General features: G+C 44.0%; 1 protein-coding gene across 1 annotated transcript in view; it reads left to right on the top strand.

Moving 5' to 3' along the window:
- Cdk6 (cyclin dependent kinase 6) overlaps positions 1-8,301 on the top strand; it is a 191,356-nt gene extending 183,055 nt beyond the window's left edge. The window contains exons 6-8 of the mRNA XM_041675797.1: positions 2,587-2,637; positions 6,086-6,221; positions 7,466-8,301. Coding sequence (XP_041531731.1) covers positions 2,587-2,637; positions 6,086-6,221; positions 7,466-7,612 — 334 coding nt within the window. The 3' untranslated portion in view covers positions 7,613-8,301. The remainder of the gene's footprint in view (positions 1-2,586; positions 2,638-6,085; positions 6,222-7,465) is intronic.
- The last annotated feature ends 6,666 nt before the right edge of the window (positions 8,302-14,967 follow it).

Genomic DNA, 14,967 nt, shown 5'->3' with positions numbered 1-14,967 from the left:
GTGCCTTCTCTTTCAAGCTGGTCTCGAGGAAGCAAGAAGGCAACCAAGCCATTTTACAGAGCTGGGAGTGGGCCCTCACCTGGTTCCCATCCTCAAACTAAGAGAGCTCCATTTCTGTTGTTTCTGGGACTGTTCTCTGGTTTATGAGTCTGTTAAAGCTGCCTGAATAGACTACAAGACACACACCCCAGAACAAGAGACAGGTTTAGGTCTTTTCCTAGAGGTATCGACTGAAGACAGCCTCTTTAGCTTGCTTCTCAATAGTTGTTACCAGCGTGTTGGTGTTAAGCAGTTCTGTGATACTCAGAAGTAGTTTCTCACCAACGTCTGTGGCCACGATGCTCACGAGAGGTATTCCAGCTAGCATGGTGACAGAGCCACGTACGTAATCAGCACCCAAGCTTAGCTAACATCCTTCCTCTGTGTATAAACTGGGTTAACCTGGGAGCCCTGACCCTTAGGGAGGGTCAGTTATGTATTCCTATACCTCAGAATGACATTTAGACTTTGCCTTTATAATTTCTTAATTTTCTCTGATATCAAGCAAGCAAACATTTTAGTGAAAATAAAGCGGAATATTGTTTCTAGAAAATTTATGTATTTGGTACTTTGGAAGAATAAAAAGTAAGTATGAGCAAAAAGATTGGGCCCGGGAGCAGACTTAAGTATCCAAAAGGACCGTTGTCTTGGTCTATTTGATGATTGTAGATGAACCCTAGACTGAGTAGTGTTTTATAAGAAGTTTATTGTGCATGGTTCTTTAAGCTGAGAAACCTAGGATGAAGATGCCTGTGGGTCCTGTGTCTAGTGAAGGTTGCCTGCTTCCAAAACACCAGCTTCTTGCTGCCTCCTCACAAGACAGAAGGGACAGGGCACATCTTTCTACCTACTAGATCTCCAGTCTCATTCATGTGAACAGAACCCCCCTCCAAAGCTTCATCTCTTCATAAAATGCCTGACACTCACACTTAGACATAGCACCCCCCAGTGAGTGTGCAGAGGACGCAACACCATTAAGCCGGTGGGTTGCTTTGTTCCTTGTTGACGTAGAACAGAATTTAAAGGCTCGTAGATGTTCAGAAAGCAGTCTGATTACAGGATCCCACAGCACTAGCTTGTGAAATATCAGGATTCTGAAGAACACCTTCCCAGAGTCCCACGCTGCCTCTCTCGGTGGCTTTAGCTGCAGAACATCGGTCGTGAAAATAATGTGTTTCAACATAACCATGAGATGCGCAGTGCAGGCTTTGGGGCATAGCCGACCTGGTTTGAATTTCCAGTCTGTAATTCTGTAGTAAGTCACATGTCATCCGCTAGTCCTGCTTCCTCGTCTACAGTGCTGCTCCTGGAGTTTTGTGGAAGTTAGTGACACCCTGTTTGGGAATGTGCTAGATACAGCATTCATACTCTGTACAAGATAGCTGCTAAGAATCCATAATTTTTTTGTTTTGTTTTTTGAATTTTATGTCACTTTTTCACTTTTTGCTTTGCTATTTTGGGACTTGTCTAAGGCCTCAGTAATGTATGCCGTTCATACATGACTGTATTTCTATAGGTATGACCCTGGGCCTATAGTCAACTAGACAGTAACACACACACTATAATTTGATATCTAATATAACAAGGTATACAATTCTTGACAATAACCTATAAATATTTTACATAGGTTGTTATTAATAGAGCCAGTTTTAGTGGTTTGGCACTAGAGAAACTGAGGCAGCTGGGTGGTAAGTTTGAAGCTGACCTGAGTCCACATAATAAATTCCCAACCAGAGTGGGCTTTGGAATAAAGCTCTGACTCAAAAATAAACAAAAAAATAGAAAGAGAAAGAAAAAATAACTGTCTATGCCATTCACTAAACAGGAGTTGAGAAATATTTATTTATGTACTACGGTTGTAAACCACAAAAATATTTAATAAGTGTGTTTTAGTTAGGGAACGGTATTTAGACTTATGGGGAAACCTAGAGACGTCCCCACCCTCAAAGGACTGTTTGGGTTACTTGGGAAAAGACCAGAAATGTCACAAAGCGAGCTTATTTCATTGCAAATGAAATGGTTGCTGCAGATAAGAAAGGCTTAGCACTCCGAGAGGACACGGTTGTCTCTGAAGCCCAGAGCGTAAGATTTTTGAACTTGTAATTGTTAGCAGTAATACCAAGAGAAAGGAAAGGGGTGTAATTAAGAAAAAAAGAGACCCAGCATGCTACAGCGTCCAGGACAACTAGAGAAGCCTGAGGACATCCTCAGGACTCCCACATACCTTCAGTGGAAGGCTCAGACCAAGATGGGCTCCACACTGTGACAGGTTAAACTGAACTTTAAAGCCTGGGCCTGTAGACCATGGTAGCTTTGTTGTTGGAATGGCAGCAAACAGGATACATGGTTATGGAAGTCAGACTCCTCAAGAGTTCCCGTTGCAAGGGAAACACTTGGCAAGCCTTCCTTCACCAGAGAGGGGCAGTCACACTTCTTTCTCACACCAGTAAAGAATCTTTGGCTTTCTGCTGGAACAGTGATAATGGCAATGATTGGATTGTAACGTCAGGAAATGCCTGGTTTTAAAATGTGTCTTTATTCTTCTAGGCCTCTTTTTCGTGGAAGTTCAGATGTGGATCAACTAGGAAAAATCTTGGAGTAAGTAAAAAATTATAGTCTTACATCACGTGAATGTCCGCAGCGACTGTCCTCTGATGTTCTTGTTTCTCTCTTATCTCTCTTGCCTCAAGCTGAAGCTGCAGACAGTCTTACTAGTTGGTGTGGTGAGTTGGGACGAGGAAGAGAACCTCACTTAGGGCGGTCATGATGAGTAACCTTGCTGCTGTGCTCTGAATGCTTGTGCGCTGCCTCGGTGGCTTTTCGCTGCTTCTCCATGCTTGGCTGAGCTCTGAGTGCCATCTCCATAGTGCAGATGTTGTCTGCTTGTGGTCACATCTCTCCTGTCCATATAGGCATCCTATTCCCATTGAAAGTCCTTGATCATTCTTGTTGGTTTGGCATTGCATTTCCAAGCCAAGGACAAAAATGCTACCCAGTCACATTTTCCCCCAGAACAGCAAACCAGGGAATGAGAGCCTAGGTTCTCACCTGTGACAGCTGTAAGTAAGAAGAAGTCACACGAAGCACCCTTCAGTGGGTTTACTGCCCCATGCCTGGCTGGTGATTGCTGGCTTAACCCTGTTTTCTTTAGCTTTTTCACCTGAGAAACGGAACCAACTTTAGGTTCTCTGTTCAGTCTGCTTTCCAACCCGCGTGTTGCTTCCGGTTGTTTGTTCCATTATTGCTCTGTGATGATTTGCAAACCTCTTTCGTGCCTCCGCTTGTGCATGTGAGGATGGGCATGCTTTCATGTCACTAGAATGTAACTGTGTGGCATCCTTTTTGGATATGTGCTTTTGCCGAGCCCCACCCCAAATGAAATAGAATGGAAAGCGCACAGGAGTCCTGGCTACAAGTCACCACCCTCGTTGGTTGGTAACGTTTTTATGAATCTCAATCTCAAGTGATTTTTTTTAATGGAATTGTAAAAAGTTATAAGATCCACTGCCCCACAAAAACAAACAAATAAACAAACAAAACGATAATTATTTACTTGAGCATGATTGCTTCACACCTGGAATTCACCCCAAGCTAATGACTGGGTTCTTCTGGGAACCGGAAGCTCTTCCTGCTTTGAAGCTGAAAGAACATTTGCTGGCTTTGATTTGTGTGTCAGGGAGGCAGTTGACTTTGTTATCGTTGGTCTGGTATGGTCTGGTCTGGTCTGGGGAGTCACCAAGCTTGTCTCCTGACAATCCCGTAGAATGGACACATTCTCAACCAAGCCAGTGTGTTAACCTACTTTTGCGTGGAAACTCCTGTCATGCGCTGGTGGACTTGTGTTTCCCGAGACTGTGAAATGTGTTCTGTGTGCATGTGATCCTCAAGGACGGACCCAGGAAAGTAAACTTTCTAGTTTTCCCCCTGTGGAGGACAATCTTGGTGACATCTGCCACCGGGCAGTGGAGATCGTCACCTGCCCTCTCATCCTTACTGTTCCTGGGAGTCTGCAGACCACGGAGCCAGTGCAGTGGGTCAAAAGGAACATTTGGCTCGCCCCGTGGGAAAGCCCATTCGACTTTTGGCCAAGGCCTGGCACTCCCACGTGGCTAACAGAAAAGCAACCACAAAGCTTTGCATGTTTTGTGCCTTTAGATTATACTTCTTGGTTTCTGGCTTTGCCTCATTAATCTGAAGGGTCCTCTCCGCAGGAAAGGGACCATGCTGCACCCTAGTGTCACTGCCAAACTACTTGACATTGTTTCTTACAGGAGCCAGAGAAGACAGTAGGGTGGACTTTAATTTTTATATGTGTATGCATTTATGTATGCATATATCTCTGTGCCTTATGTGGAGTTGATATGTACTTACATATTATGCAGATAGACATAGTGTTTCTCTGAAATTTTTTTGGCTTCTGACTGCTGTATTCCTAATATTTCAAATCCATGTTTGAGACTGCTAATAATACTCAGGAGACTGAGACCAGAGGATTATGAGTTTGAGGCCAGCCTGGGCTGCACGGTGAAACACTATCTTTAAAAAATGCTGCCAATAAAATAATTTGAATTCCAAGCATCTTTATAATCCATTTATAGGTGTACGATGAGAAAGTTGTACAATGTCCTGATGGAAACGGGTTAGGAAGGGTTTTCTTTTTCTCTGTGGCCAGTCTATTCAAGCACGCCCCGGGGTCGGCTTTCGTAGGTAGAGTGATGTTTTTACCCCTTCCTTCCTCACGTTATGGTTCTTACTATTGAACATAGTTGTGTGTTGCTCAGCCGTGATTTGCTCGTTGGTTCCAGTATATCTATGAGTATATCCATAAAAGCATATCACATGCCTTTATGTGGCTGTCTGTTGATGCCGGAGGGAAGGAACAGAGCCAGTTTCTTGCTCCATGCCTCGTGACGTGTGCACAGGTGATGGGGAATGTGCTCTCCCCAGGGAGGTCTGTGACCTGAGAAGGGAACAGTGACAAAGCCCTGTAGATCTTGTGACATTTATCACCTATCTTCCTGCAAGATGGTTGCAGCCACCCCTGGTTCTGTGCCGCAGAAGGTGCAGAGCGGAGCTTTAATGTGGGTCAGCGCCATTTCTAACTGGGGCAGAAATAGTTTGGATCAGGATCTGCATCTATACAACCTGTCTACAAAATTATGTTTTTGTTTTTTTAGTTCAGAGTTACTCAGAGTCTGTGTACTCTCCGAATAACACTTAACTACCTATACGTAAACTAGAAATAATACTACATATGTATAAATTGTACGGGGCCACCAGCCTGCCAGTAATAAGTAACGAATGGATATCGGCTGCGTGCCAGTGTATGCCAGGCACTGTCGTATACGGTTCCAATAAATTACCACCAACCCTCCTGTAACTGCCAATTACTACTGTCGCAGATAAATGACGCCAAAGCTCATGGTTGTCATGTAATTTGTCCTTGCATGTCAGTTAAGGGCAGGTGCTGAATCTGAAGCCACAGCTGCCTCTTCCCAAAGCCTGTGGCTGGCTTTCCCTCCACGTCTCTAATCCCAGAACGGTTGTCGGGGGAAACCCAAATGACATCGTTTTGGTGGACTGTCTCTCACTTTGGAATACCACTAAATAGTGCTTGCATAAGATAGGGCTGACATGCTTTTTAACCTTATTTTTTGAGTCTAATTTATGTAATTATTTAGAAAATTACTCTTTAGTTTAAAAACCTGGCTAAAGTAATGTGTTGTTATTATTACACTGTACTGGATGGGTATCATGAAAACTCGTCTTCTCAGAGCTCTTCAATCAGAACACAGAGTAGAGCTCCATTGGCCCAGAGAGGCATACTTGGGTGTCCAGGTGGCCCTGCGTGGCCCTGCCTCGTCACTGCACCAGGACTTGTCTCACCTGCGAACCTCCCGCTAGTGTCTGCTGCCACGGACTTCGCTTGCTTCCTGTGAATGAACTCCATAGTGTTCTCTGAGACTGTGCCGCGTGCCTGCTCTAGGATTTTGTCAGGAAGCTATATGACCGCCAACGTTCACATTCCCTTCTGGTTCTTCTGTAGCGTGATTGGACTCCCAGGGGAAGAAGACTGGCCCAGGGATGTTGCTCTTCCCAGACAGGCTTTCCAATCCAAATCTGCCCAACCCATCGAGAAATTCGTGACAGATATTGACGAACTAGGCAAAGACCTACTTCTGGTAAGTTCCCGGATCATAGTTGGCCAGAGCCCATTGAAACTGGACGGCCAACGTTGTGTATCCCAACCACACGACACAGGAGGCTGTGGTCTTCCTGTGGACGGCCAACGTTGTGTATCCCAACCACATGACATGGGAGGCTGTGGTCTTCCTGTGAATTTTGTTTCCAGCTGCTTGTTTTTGACTCTGGAATATCTTTTCTACCGCAGCTCTTAGCACCATGTTTTGCATGTTTATTTGGATGCAGTGTAAGAAGGCTCTGGATTTTGGGGGCACAGGCTTCTTGACAAGAAAATGTGTTTTCTTGTTTAAAGTTCCATGCTACTTGAAGCAACTTGATAATCATATCCATGCAAATGTTTTCCCCAAAGGAACCAAGTAGCAATTTTTCTAGTTATTGCTTTATTCAATAAACATTTAGTGTGCTATGCACATATAAAATATCCTGCTGAAAATGAGATTCGGAAGCTGGAGAGATGTCTCAGTTCTTACGAATATGGGCAGCTTTTGCCGAGAACTCGGGCTCAGTGCCCAGCACCTCTGGCCTCCACGGGTACCTGAGCTGTTGTGCACATTCCCCCACGCAGACTCAAATATACACATACCTAAAATGAAGTATCTTTTAAGAAAACAAACTGAGCACTTTTGTACTATCAGACTCCTCGTTACTGCTGTCATGTATCCGGTCCTGCCCTTGGGGACACGGAAGGCCCTCCTTCTGCACTGTTCTCGTCGTCAGAGCCCTGGTGAATAAGAAGTCGAGTTAAGAGCCCTTACTACCTGATTCACACTGTGGATCGAAACCTGCTCTTCTCGTATCTGTCTCATCCTGCCTCCCAGGCCAGAGAGGCCGCAGGTTCCTGCCATATGTTTGTCTCATGGAAGCAGGTAGCTGCTCCCAGAAGAAACACGATATCCCTGAAGACCTCAGTCAGCTGATGGTCAAGGGCAAGGGTAAGGATGTTCCTCACAGCCTACCAGAGTATTCAACTCTTGAATAAGTTATAATTCTAGAAGGTAATTTTTAACTCAGTTATTTGGCAATCAAATTAAACCTTTTTGACTGAAGCAATATTTATTGTTTATGGTGTTTTAGTTCATTCTCATGCTGGTGACTTTGTTCCTAAAGCATAACAGTTAGAGAAAGCTTAGAAGCCACTTTTCCGGGACTTCCCCCAAGGTCCAATGCACAAGCGCACTATTTGCCTTGATATGTTTCCGATAAGATGTTTTCTTTATTACAGAAATGCTTGACGTTTAATCCAGCGAAAAGAATATCCGCCTATGGCGCCCTGAATCACCCGTACTTCCAAGACCTGGAGAGGTACAAGGACCACCTGCACTCCCACCTGTCACCCAGCCAGACCACCTCGGAGCTGAACACAGCCTGAGGATCGTGGGGGATACCATGAGCTGGTCATCTGAACATGTCCGTGGCTGACGAGTCCCCTGAGAAAGCCTTGCAGAGCAGTTGAAGATGGCTGCCTGCAGGCCTTCCAGATGCCAGCTTCTGGATGGGCTCTGCTTCACCAAGGAGACCACCTAGTTTACTGTTCCAAAATCAATGCAAGAGCGATTGCCGCTTTATGTTCGTTCACCTGTTTGTTGTCTGTCTGTCTGAAGAACCTGGAAAACTTCCAGATGAAGAGAAGCTGCTGACCCATCGTGCTGCCATTTCATTTTCTAACCTTGAGTGCTGCCCGCTGTGGGATGGTAATCTAGGTCCGGCTGAGTTATGACATCATCTCTGCAGCTGCTGGGCCTGCTTTGGTACTTGTGAGAGAGAGAGAGAAAGAGAGAGAGAGAGTGTGTGTGTGTGTGTCAGTGTCAGAGAGAGAGAGAGAGAGAGAGAGAGAGAGAGAGGTTCCTGATCTTGTAAAGTGTTAACTTTTTGTAGACAACAAGAATAATTGAATTTTAGAGACTAAGGTGAGGGCTTAGTACAATGAAGGTGATTGAGCAGTGTGTTTCTCTCCAGTTAGAAAGGTGAGCCTATGTCCTCAGCATTTCCTTTCTGTCCAAAGGCTTTTGCTAGCTGTAAACGATAAAGTTTTGGACACCACAAAAACAAGAAAGTGAGAGGGAGGGGAAACCCGGTATCTATAAAGAGACTTTTTCTAAGCATGCATTCTTCTGTTTGCTCTTTGGAAAGTTGAATGTACTTGTCCTAAGTCCTGTGTATAGCACAGTACCTAATTCTCCTCTGGGGAAAGGCCCTATACGCATTTTATTACTTGCAATAGGTTTAGGGACTGTTCTTCAAATAGGTTTTAAAGATAAAGAAAGCCTATATTTCCTGGTTTGAGATGTTATTTCCTTTGCATTTCTTGTCACTTAGTTTTTTGTTTTAGAGAGTTGCTCCCTTCTCTGATTTGGAGATGGTTCTGACTAGAGACAGGAATGCCCTGAGGTTCTCTCCACCTCACCTTCCACCCCATACTTTCTGTCATGCATCTGCCTCGTTCTGATTTGTCTGTACAGTGCCCACCTTCTCCATCGCCAGCATGTCTAACACATGTTCCTCCCATGCCTAGCTGAGGACGGATTGCCTAGCTGCCCGCTACACCACACCTCTGCCTGCCCACTGTCTTTCACCGAATGCTTTGCTACCAGCCTTGTTCATGGCTCATGGCTCCAATTCTGCAACCCTAATAGGGTCCTCCTACATTTTCTTACTGTAGTCTTCCCACCTGCTGTCTCTGAGGTCACTTGTTCAGTGTGTCACCACCATATAGATTGCTTTACATTTTTATAGAGTGGATTGTGGATGAAATGTCTAAGGGGATGGGTGTCTCTCTCCCCCTTTTAGAGAAACTGTTTACTTTCTCTCCATCCCCTGGATGTGCTGTTTTCTGGTGCCTTGTGCTTTCTGTAGAGCCAGCCTGGCCGGGGCTTCATAAACAACTTTCCCTTGCTCACTGTTCTCAGTCCTCTATATCCCGTGCCACTTTTGCCTTATCCACAGGTTTAGTGCACTGGTAATTAGAAAGCACAGAAAGCAGCTTTGGGGAAGTTTAGCTGTCTTTTAATCATGTTTGTGGAGTGCATGGAAGTAGAAACTAGATCATGTTTCAGCATACTTGGACAGAATGACCGATGTCAGATTCAGATGGTGTATTCTGAAGCCTTACTGAGTTTTTTTGCAGCTGAATAATGCTTGTGATTATCTTGGATAGAGGTGAGTTAGGTGCCCTTCTTATGAGCTTTGGGGGCTGGAAGTCAGTCTTTTCCCTTTTTAATACATGTATTACATTCTTCTGATTCACTTTCTTTAGAAACAAGTTTTTTTTTTTCAAAAGCAAGATTTAAAAAAAAAAATCAAGGCTGTGTGAATGTCCTGTGTATCATCATTACAGCCCTGGGATGTGTTGTGAGTGCCGTCAAAGCTCAAGATAGGCTCAGAGCAGCCAGCAGGTCTACCCTAAGTCTCACCACAGCAGTGGGTTCTGCTTTGCCTTGAGCAAGGCTCCAAATGTAGGCTTTTGCTGGGGCCTAGAAATTGAATATAAAACTCACTTCACCATGGCCTACTCCTTTTTGGATTAGCATCCATGTGATAAAGTGAAAATAATTTTGAGGGTTTTGCTTTTGGAAAAAAAAAATAGTGTCTCCCCCGAATTGCTTTGTTTGAGGAAAATACAGCTGTCTTAAACTGGAATCTTTTAGTATTCTACAGAATTTTTAAGGTATAGTATTCAACTTCATTATTGTCATCTGTTTGGGGCTTATTTCTAAGTAGGTTTTGGAGGGATTGTTGTTTTCGGGGGGTTGATTTTGTTTTGTTTGTTTTTCGAGGCGGGGCTTTTCTGTGTAACAGTCCTGGCTGTCCTGGAACTAGCTCTTCTAGACCAGCCTGCCCTCAAACTCGCAGATATCCTCCTGCCTCTGCCTCCTGAGTGCTGGCACTAAAGGTATGTGCCACCACCAACCTGCTTTAAGTAGTATTTTAAGTCACAAACATTTTGGTATTAGAAACTTGGCATATTGTGCCAGAATGATCCAGAAAGGACATCCCTGCCTCTCTGGACCTCATCTCTGCCCCAGCTCTTCATTCGTGCGGTTCTCTGGGTGTCGGGAACCTCGCCATCCCGGCCCTTAGTAGTACATGGAAGCATAGGGTGGAATAAAGGCTCAGTGAGCAGGGCTCACCCTGGGGCCTATGGATTCAACACCTTTGTCACTAACGAAAACCTTCTGCCCCAGGGTTCTGCTGAAACAGCTTTTAGTGATGAGAAACAGGTTTGAAATTACTGTAGAAATAGTGGAAGAATGTGCCTAACCGCTTCTCTTCAGGGTTTGGTCCCGGGCCCTGGCATTGCAAGACTGTCTGGAGTTGTAACATCCTCTTCAGAAACAAGAGGGGAGATTTTCCAAGTAGTCCCCATGAGCTCCCAAGCCATCTTGTGAGGAGTCCTGACCGTCCCGCCACCCTGAGACACACAGTCTGTGAGCGCCCGGTGGGATGCAGCGTCCCACTTTGTCCCTCTTTGAAGAAGATGGGCGCCCAAGCAGCAGAGAAACTGTCCCCTGCTTCTCACGATTTCCTCTCAGAATAGTAGATTTGAATTTAGTCTCAGGTGATTTACTTCAAACAGCCCAGAAGTCCTCACTTAAAAACCGAATTTCTACGTGGTCATTTTTAGTGAAAATAAAAAGTCTAGGATACCTTCTGGGTGTTGCCATAAACTACTTCTCTTTGAATAGAAAGGTGTGCAGATGGCTCAGCAATGGAATGCTGGTCAGCTAGTTTGAGAAAGTCAATAGGACCAAACATTTTGAACTTTAAAGTATGTCCTGAAATTGTTTTCTAAAGACTTTTATTTGTCTGTATGTGCCACTGTGAGTATGCCAAGCATGTTGCCGGTACCCTAGACTCCAGGAGAGAGTGTCGGATCCCCTGGAGTTGGAACCTCGCTGACGTGGGTGCTGGGAACTGAACTGTGGTCTTCAGCAAAATCAGGAAAGAGCAGGACTCGATTTTAACCTCTGCAGCTCCCGTGCAGTTATTTTTTAAGGGACCATAGCTGCTTCTATTAAGAGCTATGCCTACTAAAGGCAGTTACAGCCATTCTCATTAGGGGAGTTAAATCATGTAAGTGTTCGAGAACCACATGCGTGCACACTCACAGATACACACACACACACACACACACACACACACACACACGGTTTCCTGTGTAGCCATGGCTGTCCTGGAACTCGCTTATAGATCAGGTTAGCCTCGAACTCAAGTAGATCTGCCTGGCCCTGCCTCTTGATTCCTGGGATTAATGACATGCACCACCACACCCAGCTGTCTGTTTTTATGAGCTCACTTTCTGAAAGCACACTTTTGTTGCACAGCTGAGTTCAGCAGATAGCACTAAGTCCCTGTAATAGTGAGCACATATTGATAGCCTACAGAAGAATGTACACTTTACATTGTAGCATGAAAATAAAGATACTATATGACTTCTGAATCTTTAAAAATTATGGAATAGTGGGAACCAACACAGCATATTCAAAGGGTATTTCCAGATTTACAGACTTTTTGAATAATACACTTTTGCCTTTAAGTATATTCTAACAAAAATTTTAGGTCATCCAGCACTTGCTGACTTGGTATGTCAACAAAACACATTCTGTGGAGACACACAGAATGGTTGGTGTTCCTTCCTCGTTTTATAGGAAGAAAGCAGCCACCTGAAGCTATACTCAAAATATATATACATGCCTAAGAAAAGGCACTATAAAAAATGAAAATTTAAATGGCATTTACCTCCTCTTCAAGTGAGAATAGACAACTTAAAAGCCTTATCCAAAAATCCTCCTTTGTTTTGGGGGGGTAAGTCTTGTTATAGAAGCCGGGCAGACGTGCTGCCTGCAGCCTCCTGCCTCTTCCAAGCACTGGATTGCACATCTCAATCATATCCAGTTTGGTTTGGCTTTTTGTTTTGTTGTTTTTTTAAGGACATAAGCCAAAGCTATTCTTTTGCCCTACTGTCTTCTGAAAGAGAGGGGTTTAAAATTTTTTGTTTGTTTGTTTTGTTTTGTTTTTATTCAAGACAAGATTTGTGTAGCGCTGGCTGTCCTGGAACTACCTTTGTAGTTCCAGGCCTTTAACTCACAGAGATTCACCTGCCTTTGTCTCTCTAGGGCTGAGGTTAAAGGCGTGTCCCTCCGCCCATACTCAGTTTTTAACTGTTCCTCTCAATTTGCTTTTTTGAATTTTTCTAATGAAGTACTGAATTGCCTTTTCCAGATATTTTTCCCAGGGTTTTCAACAAGGTAAATCTAACTCGCTGCTAGAATATCCATGCCTCTGTGACCCCCCGAGAAAACAGCCACCTGAGAATAAACTGCTTTTGCTCAAAAGTTTAGAAATACGGTTACAACAATTCGAAAGGAAAATGGTGAGAATGGAAGGTAATTTAGAGTTGGTTTGGTTTGGGGGCAGAAGTCTATTAAAATTCACAGTCCCCTAAGATTTAAGTGGGGTTTGTTGTTGTTGTGCCTGATGACCTTCCACAAGGTGGCACTCTCAGAAAAATCTGACCAAGCCTAAAGAGATGCTCTAAAAATATTACTGCAGACTCTTTTCCCACACATCCTTAACTGTCATCTCGCGTGTTTCTTCAAGTAACTAACACCTTCATAATATTCCACAGCTTACACAGCTGCTTGTAGCTAGTTTCTGAGTAACTAACATCTTCATAATAGTCCACAGCTTACACAGCTGCTTGTAGCTAGTTTCTGAGTAACTAACATCTTCATAATAGTCCACAGCTTACACAGCTGCTTGTAGCTAGTTTCTGAGTAACTAACATCTTCATAATATTCCACAGCTTACACAGCTGCTTATTAGCTAGTTTCTGAGTAACTAACATCTTCATAATAGTCCACAGCTTACACAGCTGCTTGTAGCTAGTTTCTGAGTAACTAACATCTTCATAATAGTCCACAGCTTACACAGCTGCTTGTAGCTAGTTTCTGAGTAACTAACATCTTCATAATAGTCCACAGCTTACACAGCTGCTTGTAGCTAGTTTCTGAGTAACTAACATCTTCATAATATTCCACAGCTTACACAGCTGCTTATTAGCTAGTTTCTGAGTAACTAACATCTTCATAATATTCCACAGCTTACACAGCTGCTTGTAGCTAGTTTCTGAGTAACTAACATCTTCATAATATTCCACAGCTTACACAGCTGCTTGTAGCTAGTTTCTGAGTAACTAACATCTTCATAAATTTCCACAGCTTACACAGCTGCTTATTAGCTAGTTTCTGAGTAACTAACATCTTCATAATATTCCACAGCTTACACATCTGCTTATTAGCTAGTTTCTGAGTAACTAACATCTTCATAATATTCCACAGCTTAAACAACTGCTCGTTAGCTAGTTTCTGAGTAACCAAAGTATCCATTTTTAAGGATGCCTTTTCGGTTACTTGGGGGACCCCAATTACCTGTAGTTCTAGGGTGTCCAGCTGCTTCACAGATGAAGCCAACCCTCATCTGTAAAGAGGCTAGCTTTGTTGGTAATAAAAGGCTCCTTTAGGGCCCCAGTCAGGACGCCACCCATCCACGGCCCTTTGGCAGTGATTCACTTCTAAATTCAAGGGAACAAGATGAGCAGTGAGTCAGTATTTGAGCCCACAAAACTTTTCGTAGAGAACTGCAGTGCTGAACCAGCTCTAAAGATAACAAAAGAACTGCTAGTTTTACACTCTGGTATGAACCATAATTATAAAGCCCTAAATTCTGTGTTTGTATATATGTGAACATAGCAACTCAGGAAGACTTTGGTTTTTCCACTATCAAAGTCAGTTTTTTATACTACATTTTGAATTCAAATTTCTGCTCAAAGACCCATCCCCCTTGAACCAATCATGACTCCGTGCAGAGGGTGTGAACAGATAGGGTATTGCAGTTTCTCTGGCACACCATGACCAAAAGCAGTTTATTCCTTCTGAGTGTTACACACACACACACACACACACACACACACACACACACACACCACCTGTTTGACGTCACTCCAGAGTGGCAGACAGGCAAGCCTCAGTTCTTTACACTGAATCAAAGTGCTACGCCAAGCAGGCACTGCCCAGGCCCTGAGAAAAGTTTGGCTCTCTCCACCTGTCTGCTTTCTGCAATCATTCTGACGCTCCTGAACCTGAAGCCCACAAGGCAGAGTGACGAAGCAGCCGAGCCAGCCCCCGAAGATGTTAATATGGGGGAGGGGCAGTGCTCCGCTGCTTTCTATTGTGCCATCGTAGGAAGCAAGGTGCCCTAGAAACATACGGCTGGCCTCTGGGCATCAGTAATGACAACCGAGTTTCCTCGCTGGCTCGGGAGTAAAGATGCCAAGGACGCTGCACTGCAAGCCCCGGACCAGGCGCCTCACACTCAGAGTTTGTCTTTTTGGTTTATTTGTTTTAGATATATAATTACAGAGGAAATGTTTATTTTTCTGTTTTCTCTCCTGCTACACACATGGTGGCAAGAAGTTATTCCTGGAACTATTTCATTTTGAAAAATTGCTTTCTACTTCATTTGGCAAAAGTGTATAGTTCTTTAGTTCCCCATTTCTTCTCTCTTTCTTCTTCAGTGTGCAGATTATCCCTTGAACAGAAAGGGGGTTACCTCTGTAGAGGAAGCTTTTGTGTGAAGTGTTGAGTCACACAAATAATTCCTTTAGACTGTCAGATGGGGGGGGTCTTTTTTGCTTTGTTTTCGGGGGACACATAGCCACACCTACAT

The sequence above is a fragment of the Microtus oregoni genome, unplaced genomic scaffold (assembly GCF_018167655.1).
Source record: "Microtus oregoni isolate MIOR12 unplaced genomic scaffold, Mior012 000026F_ref0000081, whole genome shotgun sequence".
In the NCBI taxonomy this organism is placed as follows: domain Eukaryota; kingdom Metazoa; phylum Chordata; class Mammalia; order Rodentia; family Cricetidae; genus Microtus; species Microtus oregoni.
The sequence above is the reverse complement of the archived record's forward strand: the minus strand, read 5'-3'. Positions and strand labels throughout refer to the sequence as shown.